At 45.5% G+C, this 19,874-nt stretch overlaps 1 protein-coding gene across 1 annotated transcript in view; it reads right to left on the minus strand.

Annotated features, from left to right (window-relative positions):
* LOC311109976 (glutathione S-transferase C-terminal domain-containing protein-like) overlaps nucleotides 1-19,874 on the minus strand; it is a gene marked incomplete at its 3' end in the record, with an annotated part of 52,060 nt that overhangs the window by 669 nt on the left and 31,517 nt on the right. The window contains exons 7-10 of the mRNA XM_084188488.1: nucleotides 10,582-10,697; nucleotides 10,123-10,167; nucleotides 9,439-9,567; nucleotides 96-233 (exon numbers count right to left, since the gene is read on the minus strand). Of these exons, the coding sequence (XP_084044614.1) occupies nucleotides 96-233; nucleotides 9,439-9,567; nucleotides 10,123-10,167; nucleotides 10,582-10,697 (428 nt within the window). The remainder of the gene's footprint in view (nucleotides 1-95; nucleotides 234-9,438; nucleotides 9,568-10,122; nucleotides 10,168-10,581; nucleotides 10,698-19,874) is intronic.

The raw sequence follows: 19,874 nt of genomic DNA on the forward strand, positions 1-19,874 counted from the left end.
GATAGGCAGACAGAGAGACAGAGAGACAGGCAGGCAGGCAGAAAGACAGGCATACATTGAGACAGACAGGCAGACAGACAGACAGACAGACAGACAGACCTCCTGGGGAAGGTGAACTTCAGTGTGTTCTGGACAAAGCCGTAGCAGCAGGGGCTGACCACGAAGGCCGCTCCCGCCTGGACACACTGCTCCACCACCATGTCTGTCGCCACGCCACACGCATGGAGGGCCACCTGCAGACACACACACACACACACATTAAAACACAGGCACACACATTCACAGGCGCGTGCGCAGACACATACACACACATATTTTTTTTAAATGACCCAATCAGAACACCCTCTTTCTCTGCATCCATCACATTACATCATCACGATATGATACACCTCATTGGAAAACATCTCGGATAGCAAACCAAACCCTGAGTCAATAGGGAAAACAAACTGAACCGTTTGAAATAAACTCATTGATTAACTAGTTAAAGAAGCCTCTTGATGCTGAACGTGTGGAGTAAACAAACTTTGAGTCGTTTAGCAGTGGAGGCACGGAGGAAGCGGATTTCCCATTGAGCAGGTAAACCGTGCCTGACGCTCTGCATCTCAACAGACATTACCAGAGGAGGGGTTAGAGGTTGCTGGGTGGAGGGAGGGAGGGAGGGAGGGAGGGAGGGAGGGAGAGAGGGAGGGAGGGAGGGAGGGAGGGAGGGAGGGAGGGAGGGAGAGAGGGAGGGAGGGAGGGAGGGAGGGGACTCTGGGACTCTACTGTAGCAGACTGTTTCCTAATATCCTGGTCCTGGGGACCCACTGTGCATACTGGATCTACTTCAGGTCGATATCCATAAGTACAGTGTTTGTTGATCAGTTGACAAATTGATTCCGGTGTGCTAGTACTGTCTGAAATACATCAGATAAGTGGCATGGTTTGGGGTACTCAAGGAGATGTTTGGTAAACACTGGAGTAGTAGATGTTGATAATTCTGATGCTCTTCGACTGAGAGCTAAGACATTTCCATCAAAATACCAAACATCTATGGTAGCTGGACTACAGCACCTGGAACCACATTTTGTTGGGAGTAAGTTGGACCAGAGCCATGCATTTAGAGAGTTGGGCCAATGCGGTTTCTGCATTATGATGCATTTACATGACACTTCAACATTCTATGGTAGTCATGTTAGCTCCCAATTAACATTACATGGGGAATATTTAAACAATGCTATGTAACTAGCTGAATGTCTAGAATTGGAACAAAATATATCACATTCTAAAAGTTGTCCTAACTCTCTAAACAGTATGGCTCTGGGGTAGTACTTATCAGCAAACTATTACTACTGGCTATTCTCAATCAGCACTCTAGCACTGGGGCCCAGTCAGAAACACTAGCTAGCTAACGTCATCAGCTTCGAATGGAAGATCCAAAATGAGGTGTTGGGAGAACTTCAAAAGATCCACAAAGACAATGTTAGAGATAAGTCCATGTCCAACGGATTCTGTTCAACGTGTGAGACAGCCTCTTCCAAGATTTCAGATTAGAATCCTAGCAAATCCCCTGCTAAAGAGCTACCATTCTTTTGGGATGAACGTCCCCTAAAGTTACTTTAAGTCCACATCAAATGCATCATGGCAGGCTGACTACTGTAATCCATCACAGCCCTAATATATACCACCTGCTCCTTCACATCCATATCAGAGCTTGGCTCTTCTCTGTGGATTATGACATTTCTGTAACTATAAAACCGCAGCCAAGTTTTTGTATACACTCCTCTCTCATTCTGTGGTTGCGGCAGAAGGCTTTAGAATAGCTCAGCCAGGCATTTCCAGGGAGATTTGGACGGGCTCCTGAGAAATATACTGCAGCCTAGAGATTTAAGGAACCTTAATCCGACTGTTGTTTGGCCTCCAATATAGTGCGGAGCACCTCTCCCCCCACCACCCCGAGACCACACTGGAGCCCTGTAGTACCTTGGCCTGGGTTGGCCCGTCTTTGGCATGACTATCTGGAGGCATCATTCCAGTCACGGAGGGGAACTAGAAGACAGGTCCTTATAGGAACAGAGTGCTGGAATGTTAGATGCAACTCTTTAAGCCAGGGTTCTTTCGTCTTTTGTCCTGGGGAAATACTGTAGTTTCAGGTTTTCATTCCAACAACAAACCAGCATCTCATTAAACATATTACACCAGTGAAGGCAAATCCCTGTAAAATGGTTTATTGAGGTCAGTATAGGGAAAGTATCAGAAGTAGAATGGCCGACAACAGCAATACTACCAAGACCACCAGCAACTTCAGCACGAGCAGCGCCAGCGGAAAAGAAAAGATTACAAATAGAAGGTACTAGCCACATATTGGTAACACATTCCGAGGCCTCCTTTGTCTTTTTATCGTCGGCCATCTTGGAAGCTAGTAATAATGTGTGGTAATGTGATAAAGATGGAGGTCCTTCCTGCCAACCAGACCAAAGGAATGTTGTTAGCTGTTTTGCATTGCTGAGGAGGAAGCTCTGCATTAAAATTCCAAAATGTATTCTTTGTTCTTGAAACACAGAGTGTACTACGTTGTGTTCTAGTATCGGTTACTTAATAAAGAGGGAACGTTGCAAAGGAAAACACAGACAGACCACGTGATAAAACAAGACTAAAGAAACAATTGCAAAACTAGACTAAAGAAAGGGACTGTCCACGTGGGGAGAGCCTGTTTCCATTAAGCCAGAGGCTTCTGTGGAGGCCGGTATAAATTATGGATTAATGCAAACCGATAAAGGATTGAGGAGTGTTCAGAAAAAGCACTCTTTATTAGTCTCACCTGTCTTTTGGGGGGAAGGTGGGAGTAGATCTTATTGAAGATTCTGGTCCACAATGGTTTTTCCCCCTCTCACCTTTGCACAAGTACAACTTTACATCATAATGAATAAGAACAGGCGGTGGGCTGAAATATGAGCTCTGAAACTCTTTATTCACGGCTAATACACCCTGGTCCACACACACACACACAGAGACACACAGTCTCAGCATGAAAAACACTTCACGGCTAACCACGGCAATACACCCTGGTCCACACACACACACAGAGACACACAGTCTCAGCATGAAAAACACTTCACGGCTAACCACGGCAATACACCCTGGTCCACACACACACACAGAGACACACAGTCTCAGCATGAAAAACACTTCACGGCTAACCACGGCAATACACCCTGGTCCACACACACACACAGAGACACACAGTCTCAGCATGAAAAACACTTCACGGCTAACCACGGCAATACATCACATCCCGTGTGCATCGGTGCTTATTACCTCTGGTACTGAATTAACATTTTCCCCCGGTATTACTTTTAACACATCGTGGTTCATTTGCACTCTATAGTGCAATATGGGAGGCTCTGTCAGTGATAAGGAGAGACAACCTACCTACCTACCTACCGCACAGAGCAGCTTTACTTTGACTCCCACTGTTCTAGTCTACTCAGACCCTAAAGCTCATCTACCCCTGCTGGTTGGAGAGGGCTAGGGAGGGAGAGTGAGTGGGAAGAGAGAGAGAGAGAGAGAGAGAGGTGGGGGTGATAGCGAGAGAGAGCGGGAGAAAGCAGAGAGAGTGAAAGAGGAGAGAGAATGAAGGGTGAAAGAGAAATAGATACTGCGATAGAGAGAGGAAGAGAGAGAGAGAGAAAAGAGAAGAGAGAGAGAGAAGAGAGAGAGAGAAAAGAGAAGAGAGAGAGAGAGTGAGTGAGTGAGAGAGAGAGAAAAGAGAAAGAGAGAGAGAGAGAGAGCAAAGATAAAGGGACCACACTGAAGACTCAGATCTTCTCAGCAGTATTCAGATGTTACGCTCCACTACTCTCTGTTCCTCAGAGGACCTGGCTCTCCCCAAGGAGGGGGGGGGGGGGGGGGGGGGGGGGGTGCAGGCCTCAGCCATCACTCTAATACTAAGAGAGGAGAGATACACTGGTGGATATTCTATGAGAGGAGATCTATGGGGGATAAACTCTCGTCTCCTGACACCAAGCTGATACACACCTGGCCTGGCACACGCGTTGTTCTTCCAACATGAGAGAGCAAGCCTCCATAGCTAAGAATAGGGAACAACCTAATTAGCCTGAGTAAATGACTATCTAGGGCTAGAAATGGAGCCATGTATAATACATACTGCCATTATTCAGCATGATAGGCTGCACCTGGGGGTGAGGGAGTGGGCACTAACTGGCTGCACTAAATAATATGCTGTGCATTCACACCACGGACACCTGGGGGTAAGGGAGTGGACTATTAAAAAACTGGCCTATTAAAAAAGTTTAAACTCCTCTGCACAAAACGAAGGGAATTGTTTCTCAATACATCTTTCTCCTTAATGCATAAACACTTGCTGAAGGTCTCTCCACCTGTGTGTGTGTGTGTGTGTGGTGTGTGTGTGTGTGTGGTGTGTGTGTGTGTGTGTGTGTGTGTGTGTGTGTGTGTGCGCGTGCAGAAAAACATTCCCTGACTACAGTAGATACCAAACACACTCCCCAACCCACACAGTACTGTGGAGAGTACATTGCTGTTATGTTTGTTTTTGGCCAAGTGGAGCGGGTCTCCATGAAGTGGCTGGTCTGCAACAGTAGTCAGGCACTAGCTCTAATAACAGCAGGTATGGTGGAGGAAGCTTTTAGCACAATGTCTAGTCTGAAACTCACTACGGTGACTCACTCTGTCTGAACACATCGTAACATAACGTACCTGGGACAATAGATGGACATAGTATACGTTTTACATGTTGTTTTTTAAAGGTAGCACCGCAGATACTGAGACGAGCGAGATGCAAGACTTCGCTCTCACACAGTATCTGTGCACAGGTTTGCTTCACGCTGTCACAGAGTGGTAGCCAGGGGACCAAAACAGTGGAGAAGTTGAGCTTCGCGCTTCAACGCTCTTAGCTGTCACAGAGTGGTAGCCAGGGGGGGGGGGGGGGGGGGTAGAAGGATTACTTTATCCTATCCCAGGTATTCCTTAAAGAGGTGGGGTTTCAAATGTCTCCGGAAGGTGGTGAGTGACTCCGCTGTCCTGGCGTCGTGAGGGAGCTTGTTCCACCATTGGGGTGCCAGAGCAGCGAACAGTTTTGACTGGGCTGAGCAGGAACTATGCTTCCGCAGAGGTAGGGGAGCCAGCAGGCCAGAGGTGGATGAACGCAGTGCCCTCGTTTGGGTGTAGGGACTGATCAGAGCCTGAAGGTACGGAGGTGCCGTTCCCCTCACAGCTCCGTAGGCAAGCACCATGGTCTTGTAGCAGATGCGAGCTTCAACTGGAAGCCAGTGGAGTGTGCGGAGGAGCGGGGTGACGTGAGAGAACTTGGGAAGGTTGAACACCAGATGGGCTGCGGCATTCTGGATGAGTTGTAGGGGTTTAATGGCACAGGCAGGGAGCCCAGCCAACAGCGAGTTGCAGTAATCCAGACGGGAGATGACAAGTGCCTGGATTAGGACCTGTGCCGCTTCCTGTGTAAGGCAGGGTCGTACTCTCCGAATGTTGTAGAGCATGAACCTACAGGATCGGGTCACCGCCTTGATGTTAGCGGAGAACGACAGGGTGTTGTCCAGGGTCACGCCAAGGCTCTTCGCACTCTGGGAGGAGGACACAACGGAGTTGTCAACTGTGATGGCGAGATCATGGAACGGGCAGTCCTTCCCCGGGAGGAAGAGCAGCTCCGTCTTGCCGAGGTTCAGCTTGAGGTGGTGATCCGTCATCCATACTGATATGTCTGCCAGACATGCAGAGATGCGATTCGCCACCCGGTTATCAGAAGGGGGAAAGGAGAAGATTAGTTGTGTGTCGTCAGCGTAGCAATGATAGGAGAGGCCATGTGAGGATATGACAGAGCCAAGTGACTTGGTGTATAGCGAGAATAGGAGAGGGCCTAGAACTGAGCCCTGGGGGACACCAGTGGTGAGAGCACGTGGTGCGGAGACAGCTTCTTGCCACGCCACTTGGTAGGAGCGACCGGTCAGGTAGGACGCAATCCAAGAGTGAGCCGCGCCGAAGATGCCCAGCTCGGAGAGGGTGGAGAGGAGGATCTGATGGTTCACAGTATCAAAGGCAGCAGACAGGTCTAGAAGGACAAGAGCAGAGGAGAGAGAGTTAGCTTTAGCAGTGCGGAGAGCCTCTGTGACACAGAGAAGAGCAGTCTCAGTTGAATGACCAGTCTTGAAACCTGACTGGTTTGGATCAAGAAGGTCATTCTGAGAGAGATAGCAAGAGAGTTGGCTAAAGACGGCACGCTCAATAGTTTTGGAGAGAAAAGAAAGAAGGGATACTGGTCTGTAGTTGTTGACATCAGAGGGATCGAGTGTTGGTTTTTTGAGAAGGGGTGCAACTCTCGCTCTCTTGAAGACGGAAGGGACATAGCCAGCGGTCAAGGATGAGTTGATCAGCGAGGTGAGGTAAGGGAGAAGGTCACCGGAGATGGTCTGGAGAAGAGAGGAGGGGATAGGGTCAAGCGGGCAGGTTGTTGGGCGGCCTGCCGTCACAAGTCGCAAGATTTTATCTGGAGAGAGAGGGGAGAAAGAAGTCAAAGCGTAGGGTAGGGCAGTGTGAGCAGGACCAGCAGTGTCATTTGACTTAACAAACGAGGATCGGATGTCGTCAACCTTCTTTTCAAAATGGTTGACGAAGTCATCCACAGAGAGGGAGGAGGGAGGGGGGGGGGATTCAGCAGGGAGGAGAATGTGGCAAAGAGCTTCCTAGGGTTAGAGGCGGATGCTTGGAATTTAGAGTGGTAGAAAGTGGCCTTAGCAGCAGAAACAGATGAAGAAAATGTAGAGAGGAGGGAGTGAAAAGATGCCAGGTCTGCAGGGAGTCTAGTTTTCTTCCATTTCCGCTCAGCTGCCCGGAGCTCTGTTCTGTGAGCTCGCAATGAGTCATCAAGCCACGGAGCTGGAGGGGAGGACCGAGCCGGCCGGGAGGATAGGGGACATAGAGAGTCAAAGGATGCAGAAAGGGAGGAGAGGAGGGTTGAGGAGGCAGAATCAGGAGATTGGAGGGAGAATGATTGAGCAGAGGGAAGAGATGATAGGATGGAAGAGGAGAGAGTAGCGGGAGAAAGAGAGCGAAGGTTGTGACGGCGCATTACCATCTGTGTAGGGGCAGAGTGAGTAGTGTTGGAGGAGAGGGAGAGAGAAAAGGATACAAAGTAGTGGTCGGAGACTTGGAGGGGAGTTGCAGTGAGATTAGTAGAAGAACAGCATCTAGTAAAGATGAGGTCAAGCGTATTGCCTGCCTTGTGAGTAGGGGGGGACGGTGAGAGGGTGAGGTCAAAAGAGGAGAGGAGTGGAAAGAAGGAGGCAGAGAGAAATGAGTCAAATGTAGACGTAGGGAGGTTGAAATCCCCCAGAACTGTGAGGGGTGAGCCATCCTCAGGAAAGGAACTTATCAAGGTGTCAAGCTCATTGATGAACTGGTGGACTACCATACACCTGCTGGACCTCAGGCTGGGGGAAGCAGGGAGGAGCAGCAAGCCTGAAGTAAAGTCCAGATTCTAGTCTGAATCTCAGCTATGATGACTCACTCTGTCTGAACAGGAGAGATGGGCATAACCTACATGTTTTACATTTAGATTTGAACATTATGTTTGACATATTTTAGAGACGGATGCATGATATACTGTAATATAATATAATATAATATAATATATATTTAGTTGTCCATTAAGTCCAATCAATTATTTATTATTATTATTATCTGACACTTGATAGTTAAACGTGAATGTTTTCATTGTTCCTATCAAATAAATATATTATTAACACCAACACTTGGCATCTAGGTTTAGTACACATACAGGCTTTAGAGTTCATTTGTGGCGTGGGAGATGACTTCCTAGCCTGGTTAACCCCGACTGAACTCCTCACTCACCATGATAAGTGAAGTGACACAATGGTGAAGTTAGCATCCAGACTGGTTTAACCAAGCTAATGAATTCCTAAATCAAACAAGCACCTGTTCTGTGGCCAACAACCAACACAAGCAGATCAAAATAGACGTGACGATACTGTAATTAACGACAACTCTTTTAATTTGGGACTAATTAGGCAGTTCAGGTCGTTAGAGGGCCGCTGATGAACGTGGGCGTTTATTCCATTCTGTCAGGAGAGGAGAGGAATTGAAATACACTGCGGGAGACGCGCACACACACACACACACACAGTGTAAGTGGTAGGTTCTCATCTCATCTGGCCCGCAGACTCTGTGTGGAGGAGAGAGAGGAGAGCGCTAGTGAAGTAACTTATAACTGCGGTAGGAGCGGCTCGCTGAGTGAAATAAACCACAATTATCTAGCACAGCAAGTGAGACCTGTGTGTGTTTTTTGTGGCTCGTTCACACACAGGTCTCACGCTGGCTGATACAGATGCAAATGAGTCAACTAGCGGAGTCAGATGATTCATGTGGTCAAAATGAGAGGTCAACGTAATAAACGCTGCAAATAGCTGGGGAGTTGAAACGTTTTGCCTTCATAATAAACACTTACTCTTCCAAACGGTTATTCCTTCTAACCTCTGCCTGAATAGAATATATTGCTCCTACATCTTTTGGCAGGGTGTTTGTTTTCGCTCCACTTCAGTGCTCTGCAAAGTAAGCAATTAAAAGGAAAATGTGTTTTCTTTTCAAAGTATTGGAGGAGGAGGAGGTGGTGAGCAAAGGTACTTTTAAAGAAAATGGAGCACTGAAAAGCTTGGTCGTAATGTTCTTCTGATAGAATGGGCTTTTTGATTACCCACAATGCTCAGAGAAGGGAAAGGACAAGGTCCCCGTTATAATCAGTTGGGGGTGCAACTGGAGAGCAGAAGTTACCTAAATAAACTGTCAAAAGTTTTCCCTAAAGAAATATAATCTTTGATTCTTCTCAAACATTCAAACATACTTATATGGGCTAAACTTATCCAAAATAAGTTCCAGTTCTGGGAAATCATTCTAAATCCATAACTGAACAAAAAAGGAATCCTGCATGCTGTTCTACTCTGTGACAACGTAGATAAGACACTTTGAGAGCAGCAAGTCTGTGGACGATTCCTTTCTTGTGCAAACTGAGTCTTCCCTCAAGTGTCACATTGACAACTTGAGAAGATGAGCCATCTAGAAGTACTGGTGAAATCAAACCGTTTGTTAAGCTCTCTTTGACAGTAGTAGCTCTCATGGTGTACAGTAAGCACGACAAGTAAAAGAGATGGAATGAGTTTCTATATTCATGTCTGTGTAGTGAATATGACTGTCTCAGCGGGTTAGACTAGCATGGTTCTGGCAACACCTTGTTGTGGGTTGGATTTCCTTATAGGCCACATAAACTGCATGTACGTGCCACTGTCAATGTCAACAGTCCTGTAAGTTCCTTTTGACAAAAGCATCTGCTAAATGACCATATTACATTACATTATATAAAAAATAAGCTATAATATAGTATTCATCTGTACTCACCCCTATGTGGAAGGGTCCAGTGAAGTAGTCCAGGTTGGCCTGGATGAAGCCTATGTTGGTCAGGCCCAGTTCAGCACTCCTCACCTTCCCCCTAACCAGAGACTCCTCCTTGTTCTCTATCAGGATCACCTACAGTTAACCACACAAGATTACCTCTTACTTTTACCGAATCAACTCTGGTCCTCTGTTGCTCAGTTGGTTGAGCATTACTCTTGCAATGCCCCCCAAAAAGTGGGTTTGATTCCCGGGACGGCCCACACGTAAAAAATGTATGCACTCGTGACTGTAATTCACTTTGGATAAAAGCGTCTGCTAAATGGAATATTATTATTTCTATATTATTACCGCTTACACGTAGCTAATCTAACATTACTCTTAGTTGACTCTTACCTCCTAGGTTATGAATAGCTTACTAGACAGCTATAGGCTAAAAGTCTAAGAATTATTAGAAAAAAATACAATTCTACAGTGTAAAATAATTAAATTAATGAAATACTAAGCCTGTTATTTGCAAAGAGAGGAATGCGATACAACATGCTTGAATTTCAAAATTCTCTGGAAAAACACAACACGAATGTGTAACTCAGTATCGAATTATGTCAAGCCACCCTAATGCGAGCTAGCTTCAACTTGGTAGACAAGACAGTTGTGTGGAGAAGCACTGAGCTTCAACTTTCAACCTACCTGGCAGTCGGGCAGCATGTGAGCCAGAACGATCCCGACGTGGCCCTGGAAAAACACAACACGGAAAAAGACAAGACATAAATATATACGGAGGAAAAACACGCTTCAAAGCCGAGCCGAGCACATCAAAGGGGCTGTGATCAGTAGTGGCCTACCGCTCTGTCTACTCCAATATTGATCCATTATTAGCCACAGTCAGTGCTACTGCTGTGAAGTGTGCACTCCCTTCATGATAGACCACTCACTCTCTTCTCTCTCTCTCCTGTCTGTCTGTGCATGGAATAACAAGAGTTTTCCAAAAGAGAGCGAAAGAAGATAAGAGAAGAACTGTAGCCTTTCATCCTGATTTCTAACAGACAGTCTAATGAGGACAGACAGATAGAGAGTGATTGACGGATGGACAGAGGAGGTGGTGGAAGGATAGAGAGATGGACCGAAGGACTGACGGACGTACTGTACCCCTCCGCTGCAGAAATCCACCACTGTGTCCCCCGGCCGGGCCAGCTCCGTCGCCATGGCGACCAGGTTGTTCAGCTGCTGCCGTTTCCTCCACGCGCGGACGTCAGACATCTTCCCTGCAGACAGAGCTGAAGATTCAGTAAAAAGGAATGTTGTGCTTATGTAATAGAATAATAATATATGCTATTCATCAGATGCTTTTATATTGGTGGCCCCAGCGGGAATCAAACCCACGAACCTGCCGTTGGCTTCACTAACTTATGTAAGTCTTATATAAGGTGAAATAAGAAGGTATTGGATGGAATGGTATGAGCTAACAAATATCAAACATATCTGTACAATACCAGAAGTATCAATGTTTGACTGGAAGATGAATCAACATTATCTAATCACAGTACAGTCAATTCAGATGTAACATATTCTCCTTCAAACACGTTTGAATTGCTTTTTTATTTCTTTAATCCTTTCTGTCTTTTCGTTTCAGGAAGGAACCTTTATAAAAAAGCTTTTGTAACCAAAGAAGATGCTCTCTTTTTCCATATAAATGCAGAAGTGCCAGACAGCGTTCCTATTTCATGTGTCCCTGTCTTGAAGTGCAGAACATTCTGTCACACTGTGTTTTACAGGCACAGATCTATGATGATACAGTACATGCTGTAATCCAGCTACAAGGGCCACTCTCATCATCATCATCCCTCACCAACCACACAGTTTCTACCAACCGAGTGCAAAACACCATTCAACAGGGTGAAACAAAACAAAACAAAACAAACGACAGAGCCAAAATGGAGTGGAAACTTTTCTGCTTCAGCAAAGAAACAGAGCCACTTTGGCAGTATGCAGCCGCACAGGGTGTACGTGATTAACTCAATGCACATTTTATCCCCATCTCCCTCCTCCTCCTGTCTGTCGTTGGCGGCGGCGGTGAGCCATGCGTGGCGTGCGTTTGCGGTACCGTTTCTGGCCCATAAATCCTGAGTGATGAGTGTTTCGTTTACCCCGGTGTCATGCTATGATAACCGCTCGGCTGGAATATCAGAAACACATTATCGGTGCTCTTCCCTTCGCTCCTCAGCTCACTGCCGCCTCCGCAAATTGATATACGGGCGACACACACACAGGCCGGGTGGCGTGCAGAAGAGAGAGAGAAGAGACGACAGTAGCAACGGGGTAGACCTATATTCTCGTCACGCTAACACAAATAAGGAACTTCACAGCCCTCACCATTGTTATTTACCTCACACTGCTTCATATTAAATCAGCTCCCAGAAGTACAAGGAGAGAATGAAAAAAGCAAAGGGAGAAGCACGTCAAAAACAATGGGGTGGTATTGACCAGGTAGCAGCAGCAACTTTTCATTTCCATGGGTTATTCAGATCCACGTCTGTTCTCTCCTAAATAGCCCAGCCTCCTGTGAGGCCTACTATTGAGCACTTTTATGCCGTCGGATTGGAGGAGCGCTTCGGGGTCTTAATTGACAATTGCCTTGCGCGGTGGGATGACATTCAGCGGCTGACACAAAACGAGCTGAAAGCCGAATGATAAACCTGGGACGTGACGAGTGGTCCAATGCAGAGAGATGAGATGAAGGCAGGGTGAGTGCATGAGATACACGAGGGGCCCAAGCCCAACAATATGGCTGACATGAACGATGCAGTGTTTTATGAGAGACCGAGTACAGAGTAGAGACAACAGAGACGTGGCTCTGGGGCCAGTTCAGGAGGATTCAACACTACAGAGTATTCAGATAGAAACGCACTATATAGAAGAGACTTGCCTCTCTGTCATGTAGAACTGGGGAATCACGTCAACTCTACACAAGACATTTCTATCGCCACTATTCGGGTAAGGGCCTGTGGGACGGATGAGTGGGATGGTGGGAGAGGTCCTTTCATGGCTCACCAACAACCACTCCACTGTAAGCATGAAAGCCTTGACGAGGGGGCAGCACTAGACTGAAGCAGGGAGGCTATTGTCCAGAGCAGACAGAGAGCTGGACCTGGGTCTCTTATCCTTATTTTATCCCGCTCTCATCTGCAGCAGAGAGGAGTGAGAGTGACCCACACGGCCCTGGCTGAATAGCCGTAATTGTGCACCCAGCAATTTCCCTTCTGCAACACTCAGCAATTTCCACACAGCGAACTGTTCTCACACGAATAGAATGAGAATAGAAATGGAAAAACTTTACAAGTAGGACAAATGTCAAAGGAAATAGCAGTGAGTGTATAATAACATAGTTATAACATAGTTATTATACACTGTAGTTTGGCTTATTAAGTTGCGATTGTGTTTTTGCCTTACTTACTGCTGAATTAGGTAAGGGTCTTGAGGAACCACAGCAAAGTCCAACTCCTAATTGAGAGAGGTAAACACACAGGCTAATCTATTACAGTGCTCTGTGGCTGGTTTCCTACACTGTCAGTATGTATCACCGAGATCATTCACACACACATGCACACAGACAGACAGACAGACAGACACACACGTCATTCAGCAGGAGGAAATTTCCTAACAACTCCTATAAACTTACCCATTAATCTCCCCAATCAAGTGTTAATTAAAAACCTAAAAGGCCATATCCATTTCAAATCCCCAGCTTGTAAGGAAGCACTAATCCTATCATTTTATTCATTAAACTCTGAACTACCGGTACTCCAGTTAGGTTGCATGGTGCACCTGGTAGCCTGAAGTGATTGGCTGAGGACAGAGTGTCTGTCAATCTACACTATTATGTCTATCAGTGCTGGAAAGTTGTGATATCATAACAGCATGATGTCAAGTGCTATCACTCAGCAGCATGTACTCTGTGTTATACCAATGGCATGTCTCCCAGGAACTGTGTGTGTGTGTGTGTGTGTGTGTGTGTGTGTGTGTGTGTGTGTGTGTGTGTGTGTGTGTGTGTTTGTGAGCTCTCCGTCATCACCAGCTCAGTTCTAACCCCACAGGGGATTATGCTACTCTGTTACAGGGAGAGGAGACTTCCGATATGGAACACGGAACGCCACAAGATTCCCAGTGCTCCGGATGGATATTCCGACAACAGGGCAGGGTAAGGCAGGGCAGGGTATGGTAGAGGAAAATCTCCTTAGTTTGTTTTAGGAACAGGAGCGTTGGGAAGGTGGGAAGGGGGTTGTTCCATTTCATTTCAGCAAGCCATGACACCCACCATCTCAGATTGCTCTCAAATGGTTTCTGTAGTTAGAAACAGATAAGACAATTTTTTCAACAAAATAATGTTTCAGGAATGCTAGTCAGAAACAATTTCAGAATAATCTGAGATGGTGGGTGTCGAAATCGTCTTTCTTATGCTTTTAGAGGTGGAACGACTCAAGGGCAAAGCACACACACACCCTGGGAAGGGCGAAGTGCCAGCCCTATTTATAGCTCTCCAGGACCTCAGGCGTTTTTCCTGGTTTCCTTTGTCCCTTTGTTGACAGGGGCTTTGTGGGCATGCGTGAGCACACCTGAAACATTCTGGCTGGAGTTGGAGACTGCAGAGAGAGGGTGTATAATTAACTTTATAGAAGACGGTTGTAACAACATGGCTGCATCCCATTCACGCCCACTGAGAATTTTTAATTGGGAGTTTATATTTTAGGTTTCCGGATTTAATAACCACTAAACAACGGATGCTCACACTAATTGTGGTTGCTTAGCTGCCTACTTCAGACTAACAAGTGATAAAATAATAGGCTTATACACCTGTAGTTACAATGCTATTTCTCTTGTAGTTGTGCATCCAAAAAAGTAATTCCTTATCAATTAATTCACTCACTCTTTGTCTGATATAGCCTACAGTCTTCAGCCATTATTTCAATTAAGTACTGCTTCTAATAAAATAGAATAAAATATTCCTGGTGCTCTGGTTTAGTGTGCGATAACGGCGTTGTTGTTTTGCTGTCGTTTTCCCAGCAGACAGCAGGTCATGATTAGTGCACATGCTGGACCAGACTGTAGTGCACCCAGCCAGACGTCTCCTTTCCCATGAGATGGGCCAAACCCCATCCCACACACTCCTCCAACTCCCCCCTCTTTCTCATCCCATCATCTCTGAAATTAAAGCTTGACATTTCACTCTGTTTTGTTTTGGCACACACTCAGAGCAAGGTCGGGCCTCTTACGTCTGCTCTGAAAGACGGGGCAGGATTTGGACACCCAGCTTGACTAAAAGCCTCACATAAACTCATTTTCAAAGTCCGGAAAGCTCATAAATAGAAATGGCTGTTTTAAAGGGTGGCCCTGCACCGCATCTCATTAAACCCATCGATTGAGATGATAAATAATATTGGTATAAATCAGCTGTAATAGTAGGCCTCTCTGTCATCTATGACCTGTTTTGTTGCAAAGGATTTACTCATAGCCTGGTCAGAGATTAACATCGCATTGACACAAAATATGACACAATACTAATTACTGCTACTGCCTTGACGGAGAGCGCTGCTAATACTGTGGAAGTATAGGTTTAGTCAGCCAGTACATGTTTAGGGATTTCCCCATGTATAAACCCCCCTAGCAGACAATAGGAATGTATGTAGGCTTTATGTTGACTACAGATACCAGCATGCTGCATAACTATGATGATTCATGCTGCTTAATCTGAATGAGGGCAACCAAAGGTGACGAATACCTGAGGGCTACATCACGCCAGACTATGTTGCCAAATAAGATTGGGTGTTGGTTGCCAGATTGGGTTGACGTTGCCAGGTTGGGTTGGGGTTGCCAGGTTGGGTTGAGGTTGCCAGGTTGGGTACAGGTTATTAGGTTGAGGGCGACCTCCAAAGTGAAATACTGTATGTCTGGACTGTAAAATACTGTAGTTCTGGATTCCCTGTCTATGCAAATGATAACTTTAATGAAATCTCCACAAGGTGGTTGAGTAGAAGCCCTAATAATATGTTGGATCTTGAAAACAACCGTAGTTTACACAACCATCTTCTATGTAATTCAGAAGGGATTGTGGAGTGAAAGGAGGACAATCTACATACTGATTTATGCACTCCCCCCACACTCCCTCCCCATAGCTACATTCCCATTTGGTTTAAAATTCAGAGCCAATTTATAAACCAGTCGCAGTGACAACAGTGAAGTATATCATCAACAGCATGCGACTGTCATCAGGCGAGGGCTCAAAACAAGCCAAAGCCGACACCTGTGTGACAGGTGGGCCACATCCCACAATCCACCACCGTCTTCATCTCTATCATTATCATCCATCTTATGGACAGAAACAAAGACAGCGAAAGAAAAACAGACTTAAGAAGGACACTGCAGTGACGGCGAAACACAATCTTACGGTCGGAACAGACGTTCTCATTTAGACTCACCGAACAGGCATTTACGGTAGGTACGCCCTTGGGAGAAAAAAAACAAAAAACAACTGCTACCGTTATAAAACAGAGTGACAGACAGGAGACAGATGATAAAACTAGCATAAGTCAAAGTCGTAGCACAGGAGCTAGCCTATAGCGTAGAGCCATCTGTTGAGCAGAGCATGTCGTGCAGCCAAAACAACTGTGGAGGAGACAAAGAGGACAAGGGCAGCCAACCAGAAGCCACCGCAACATACTACCCATAAACCCCTTCTCCTCTAGTGGAGCAAGATGGAGGTCATCCAACGGAGAGGAGCGCGGTCACAGTCAGTCACGTACGCTTGGAGGCAGCGGAGACAGATGTGTGTGTGTGTGTGTGTGTGTGGCCACCCACAGAGACAGTGGCCACCCACAGAGATCCACCACTCTTTTTTTTTTATTATTGTTGTTGCTGTATGAAATGCAAAGTAATTCCTCTGTCTTCCTCCCCATTGACTTGACTTGACCCCCTAGATGTCATTCTGCTCACATAGTGGGTTAGCTAGTATACCCGTTTGGTAATTCTGACGGGAACTGATGGCTGTTTTCTTTCTGAATGACTTCCCTTGTTGTTTAACCTTACACTGAGTTCTGCTATGTGAGCTGACTAGCTGAGCAGTAACAGAGTTGCTGGTGGTGTCTGTGTTGTGTTTGAGAATGAGAATTTTGCCAGTTATCTGTTCTTTGTGGTGATAATGACAACTGGGCAGGCAGCCAGAGAGGACAGCCAGGGTGACGTCTAGGGGATTCTTAGCCTTGGATGGATGCCGGGGGGGGGGGGGGGGGGGGGGTCACCTTTCCCAGTCGGGTCCGGGGTAGGGCCACCCTGCTGGGGTTAGCTAGTCAGGCGAGCCTGGGGATCTATGGGGCCTGCCTCTGGGCTGACACACTGACAGGAGAGCAGGATCCCTGCTGGCTTTTTTCTGGCACAGAGCCTTTATTTCTTCCTTTTCTGATGCCGCAGCGCTGTGACGGGCCTATCAGATGCAGCGGAACTCTGATGGGGCCCTATCAGATTGATCAGAATGTAAACAGTGGGCAGCCTCAGTACGGGGCTCTGTGTTTAGATGACAGGGATCTGGATGAGTGCTCCCACGACTACCGTCAGAGAGAGGAAGATGCTGGTTCAAAGACAAAACAGTGTTGAACACAGACTGAGCTGACATGATAAGTATGCATACATAAATCATCCAAGTAGGCCAGCAATGCATATAGGCTATATTATTCCTTCTAGGTAGCCTATTCATAAGCACTGATCACGTCAATGTAGGCTATATTCCTTGAATATATAAATTTTCAAGCACTAGGCCTCATTATCAAGTCAGTGTTCGACAGGAAGCACACATTATATCCATGAGTAAAATTACACTTTAATGTGTAAAGTTGTTCTATCAACTAGGCTAAGTGATATTTCAGGCTTTATAGAGAGAGGCGTTTAAAAAACGTTCACGCTCATTTATACCCTAGAACATATTTTTCACACCACACAACCACTTAAGTCAATGCTAACAAGCAAAAGAGAGTACTACACCAACATGAACTGAGGCAAAAAAACTGAAAAGCTCACAGGGGTAGGTTTGAGCGGTATACCGTATATACCGGGGTATTTGGAAAAAGCCACAGGATGTTTTTTTTCAAATAAAAAACTAGTTATTTAAAGTTTTTCAATACATTTGAATATTTGTAGCTACTTTTCAAGTTATTACCTGTAGTCAACTTGTGCAATACGTTACGAGATAAAGCAGATTGTGTTCTTCATTTCACCCGTCACATTATTTTACATTATGAAGCTTACCGTAGTTCCACAGAACAGTGGAGCCAGTCACATGTTTGTTTGTACATAGCACAACAGGAGAAAGCAGGAGATGGTGAGTCCATATCTATCAGGGAGTCTCTGCTGTGCGCCGCATATGAGGTGATGAAGTTATACGTGTATGCAATTCACTACTAAATGTTTGCCATCAGATATCTTATAACGGCTTTCTGCCAGAAGTCAAAGAGCTCTGGAGGAGTTCTGTACAGCTGCCATTTCTTCTCTGTGCTTCCTACTAGCGGTTTTTTTCTCCTCCTCCATTCTTCTCCATGTACACATGCTGCTCTTCCTTCAGAAAAGGCATGCATCACAACTTTGTTCATTTGCACAATTTATCTCGTTCACTTTCGCTTGTAAATGTCCACACTCACCGAAAACAACATTTGGTAGCTACTAGCTATGCTTGTATAACTTTATGAGCTGGATTTGCCTGTCTTTGCAATTCGTTTGTTTGTTTTTGCTTGTTTTCGCTCGTTAGCATTTAGCTAACAGCATCTATGTGATTTCACTTTTAGTTTGTGCAAATTTTGTTAGCATTCTGGTAAGAGAGGCCTAATGGACTTTTCTTGCGTTTTTAGCGCCCCCTTGTGTGTTATGCTGGTAATACGTAAATCCCAGGATGAGAGAAGGATTGTATTACGATATGAAAATCTGGATTTCGCCCAAGCCTACACAGGGGTAAAGTGAGGACCGCTTCGTCCAATATAGAGGCTGAAGAATCGCATTGATTTCCTGCCTGTTAGCAACACATGTGCATAGCCATTAAGATGGAGTTTCCATCGCCTTGTAAAAAAGCCACATTCGTAAACACAGTGATGGAAATAACAGACTGCTTATAAAAGACGAACAGGAACGGCATGCATGTCATCCAACCATTAAAACGCACCTCAGACTTGCTCCTAGAAGGCATTGGCCAATTTTGGCCTCAGTCCAGCAGAAATATCAGTGTGGATTTTCAGAGTGTTTGTGAGAGACCATTGCGAATTTGTCATGTTAATTGCTGAGAGAAAACCCTGAGAAGGGTGGAGATAATCCATTTAAGAACTGTGGAGTCAAAAGTGAAATAGCCAAGCCATTCACAACTAGTAACTGGACCAATGTCTTTGTGCAACAGGTGTGCTTGTCTACCAAACACTGTGTTGCATGCCCATGCTCAAATCTTGAAGGTTACAGAATAAATTACATCTATTAACATTCGAGAGCTGAAGCAAGCAAGAGCCTCCTTGAAAGAAGCGGAGAAAAAACCTCACAATACAAAGTAGGGCTGCACAATATATCGTTTCAGCATCGACATTGCGATGTATGCATCCGCAATAGTCACATCGCAGAACGTGCGATTTAGTAAGGTAAACATATCAGTCTACAATATATATATTTTTTAAATGTTAAACTAGCATTATATCTGTCTGATATAACGTAATTTACTCAGATGTATGGGTTATTGGATACACAGTTTATTATTGTTATTTTAAACACGGAGTTGGTTGCTGCACGTGGTTGACATGCGGGCTCGGCTTGCGCGTGACGAAATGATGAGCGAGGAACAGGCAAAAAAGACCGAAATTGAGAATTTGGTTGCAAAAACAAATGCATCGTCAATTATATGGAAATATTTTGGCTACAGACAGGATGATGTTGACCAAAAACAGGTACTTTGTCGAGAGTGCCTTGCAATTGATGCCACAACACGAGGCAACACGACCAATTTGTTCGATCATTTAAGGCGGCACCACAAATCTTCGTATGACAAGTAAAAAAAAAAATCTCAATGCCCTCCAAAGCAAAAATCTATTTCGGATGCCTTTGCCAGTATTACACCATACGAGAACATTTACATTACATTTACGTCATTTAGCAGACGCTCTTATCCAGAGCGACTTACAAATTGCGAACGGTTCCAAACGGCAGAGAGAAATCACAGATTCAATAACATTTCACGCCGCCAAAGACATGGTACCAATTAACACGGTTACCAAAGACGGTTTTAAAAATATGATCCGGTCGCTTGACAAGCGGTATGTAATGCCATCACGCAACTATTTTTCTCAAGTTGCCATCCCAGAGTTGGGATGTGCAAGGCACAAGTTGAAACAGAGCTGTCACAAGTGTAATATTATACAGCAACAACGGAC

The sequence above is a fragment of the Coregonus lavaretus genome (assembly GCF_964263955.1).
Source record: "Coregonus lavaretus genome assembly, contig: SUPER_35_unloc_1, whole genome shotgun sequence".
NCBI classification, from domain to species: domain Eukaryota; kingdom Metazoa; phylum Chordata; class Actinopteri; order Salmoniformes; family Salmonidae; genus Coregonus; species Coregonus lavaretus.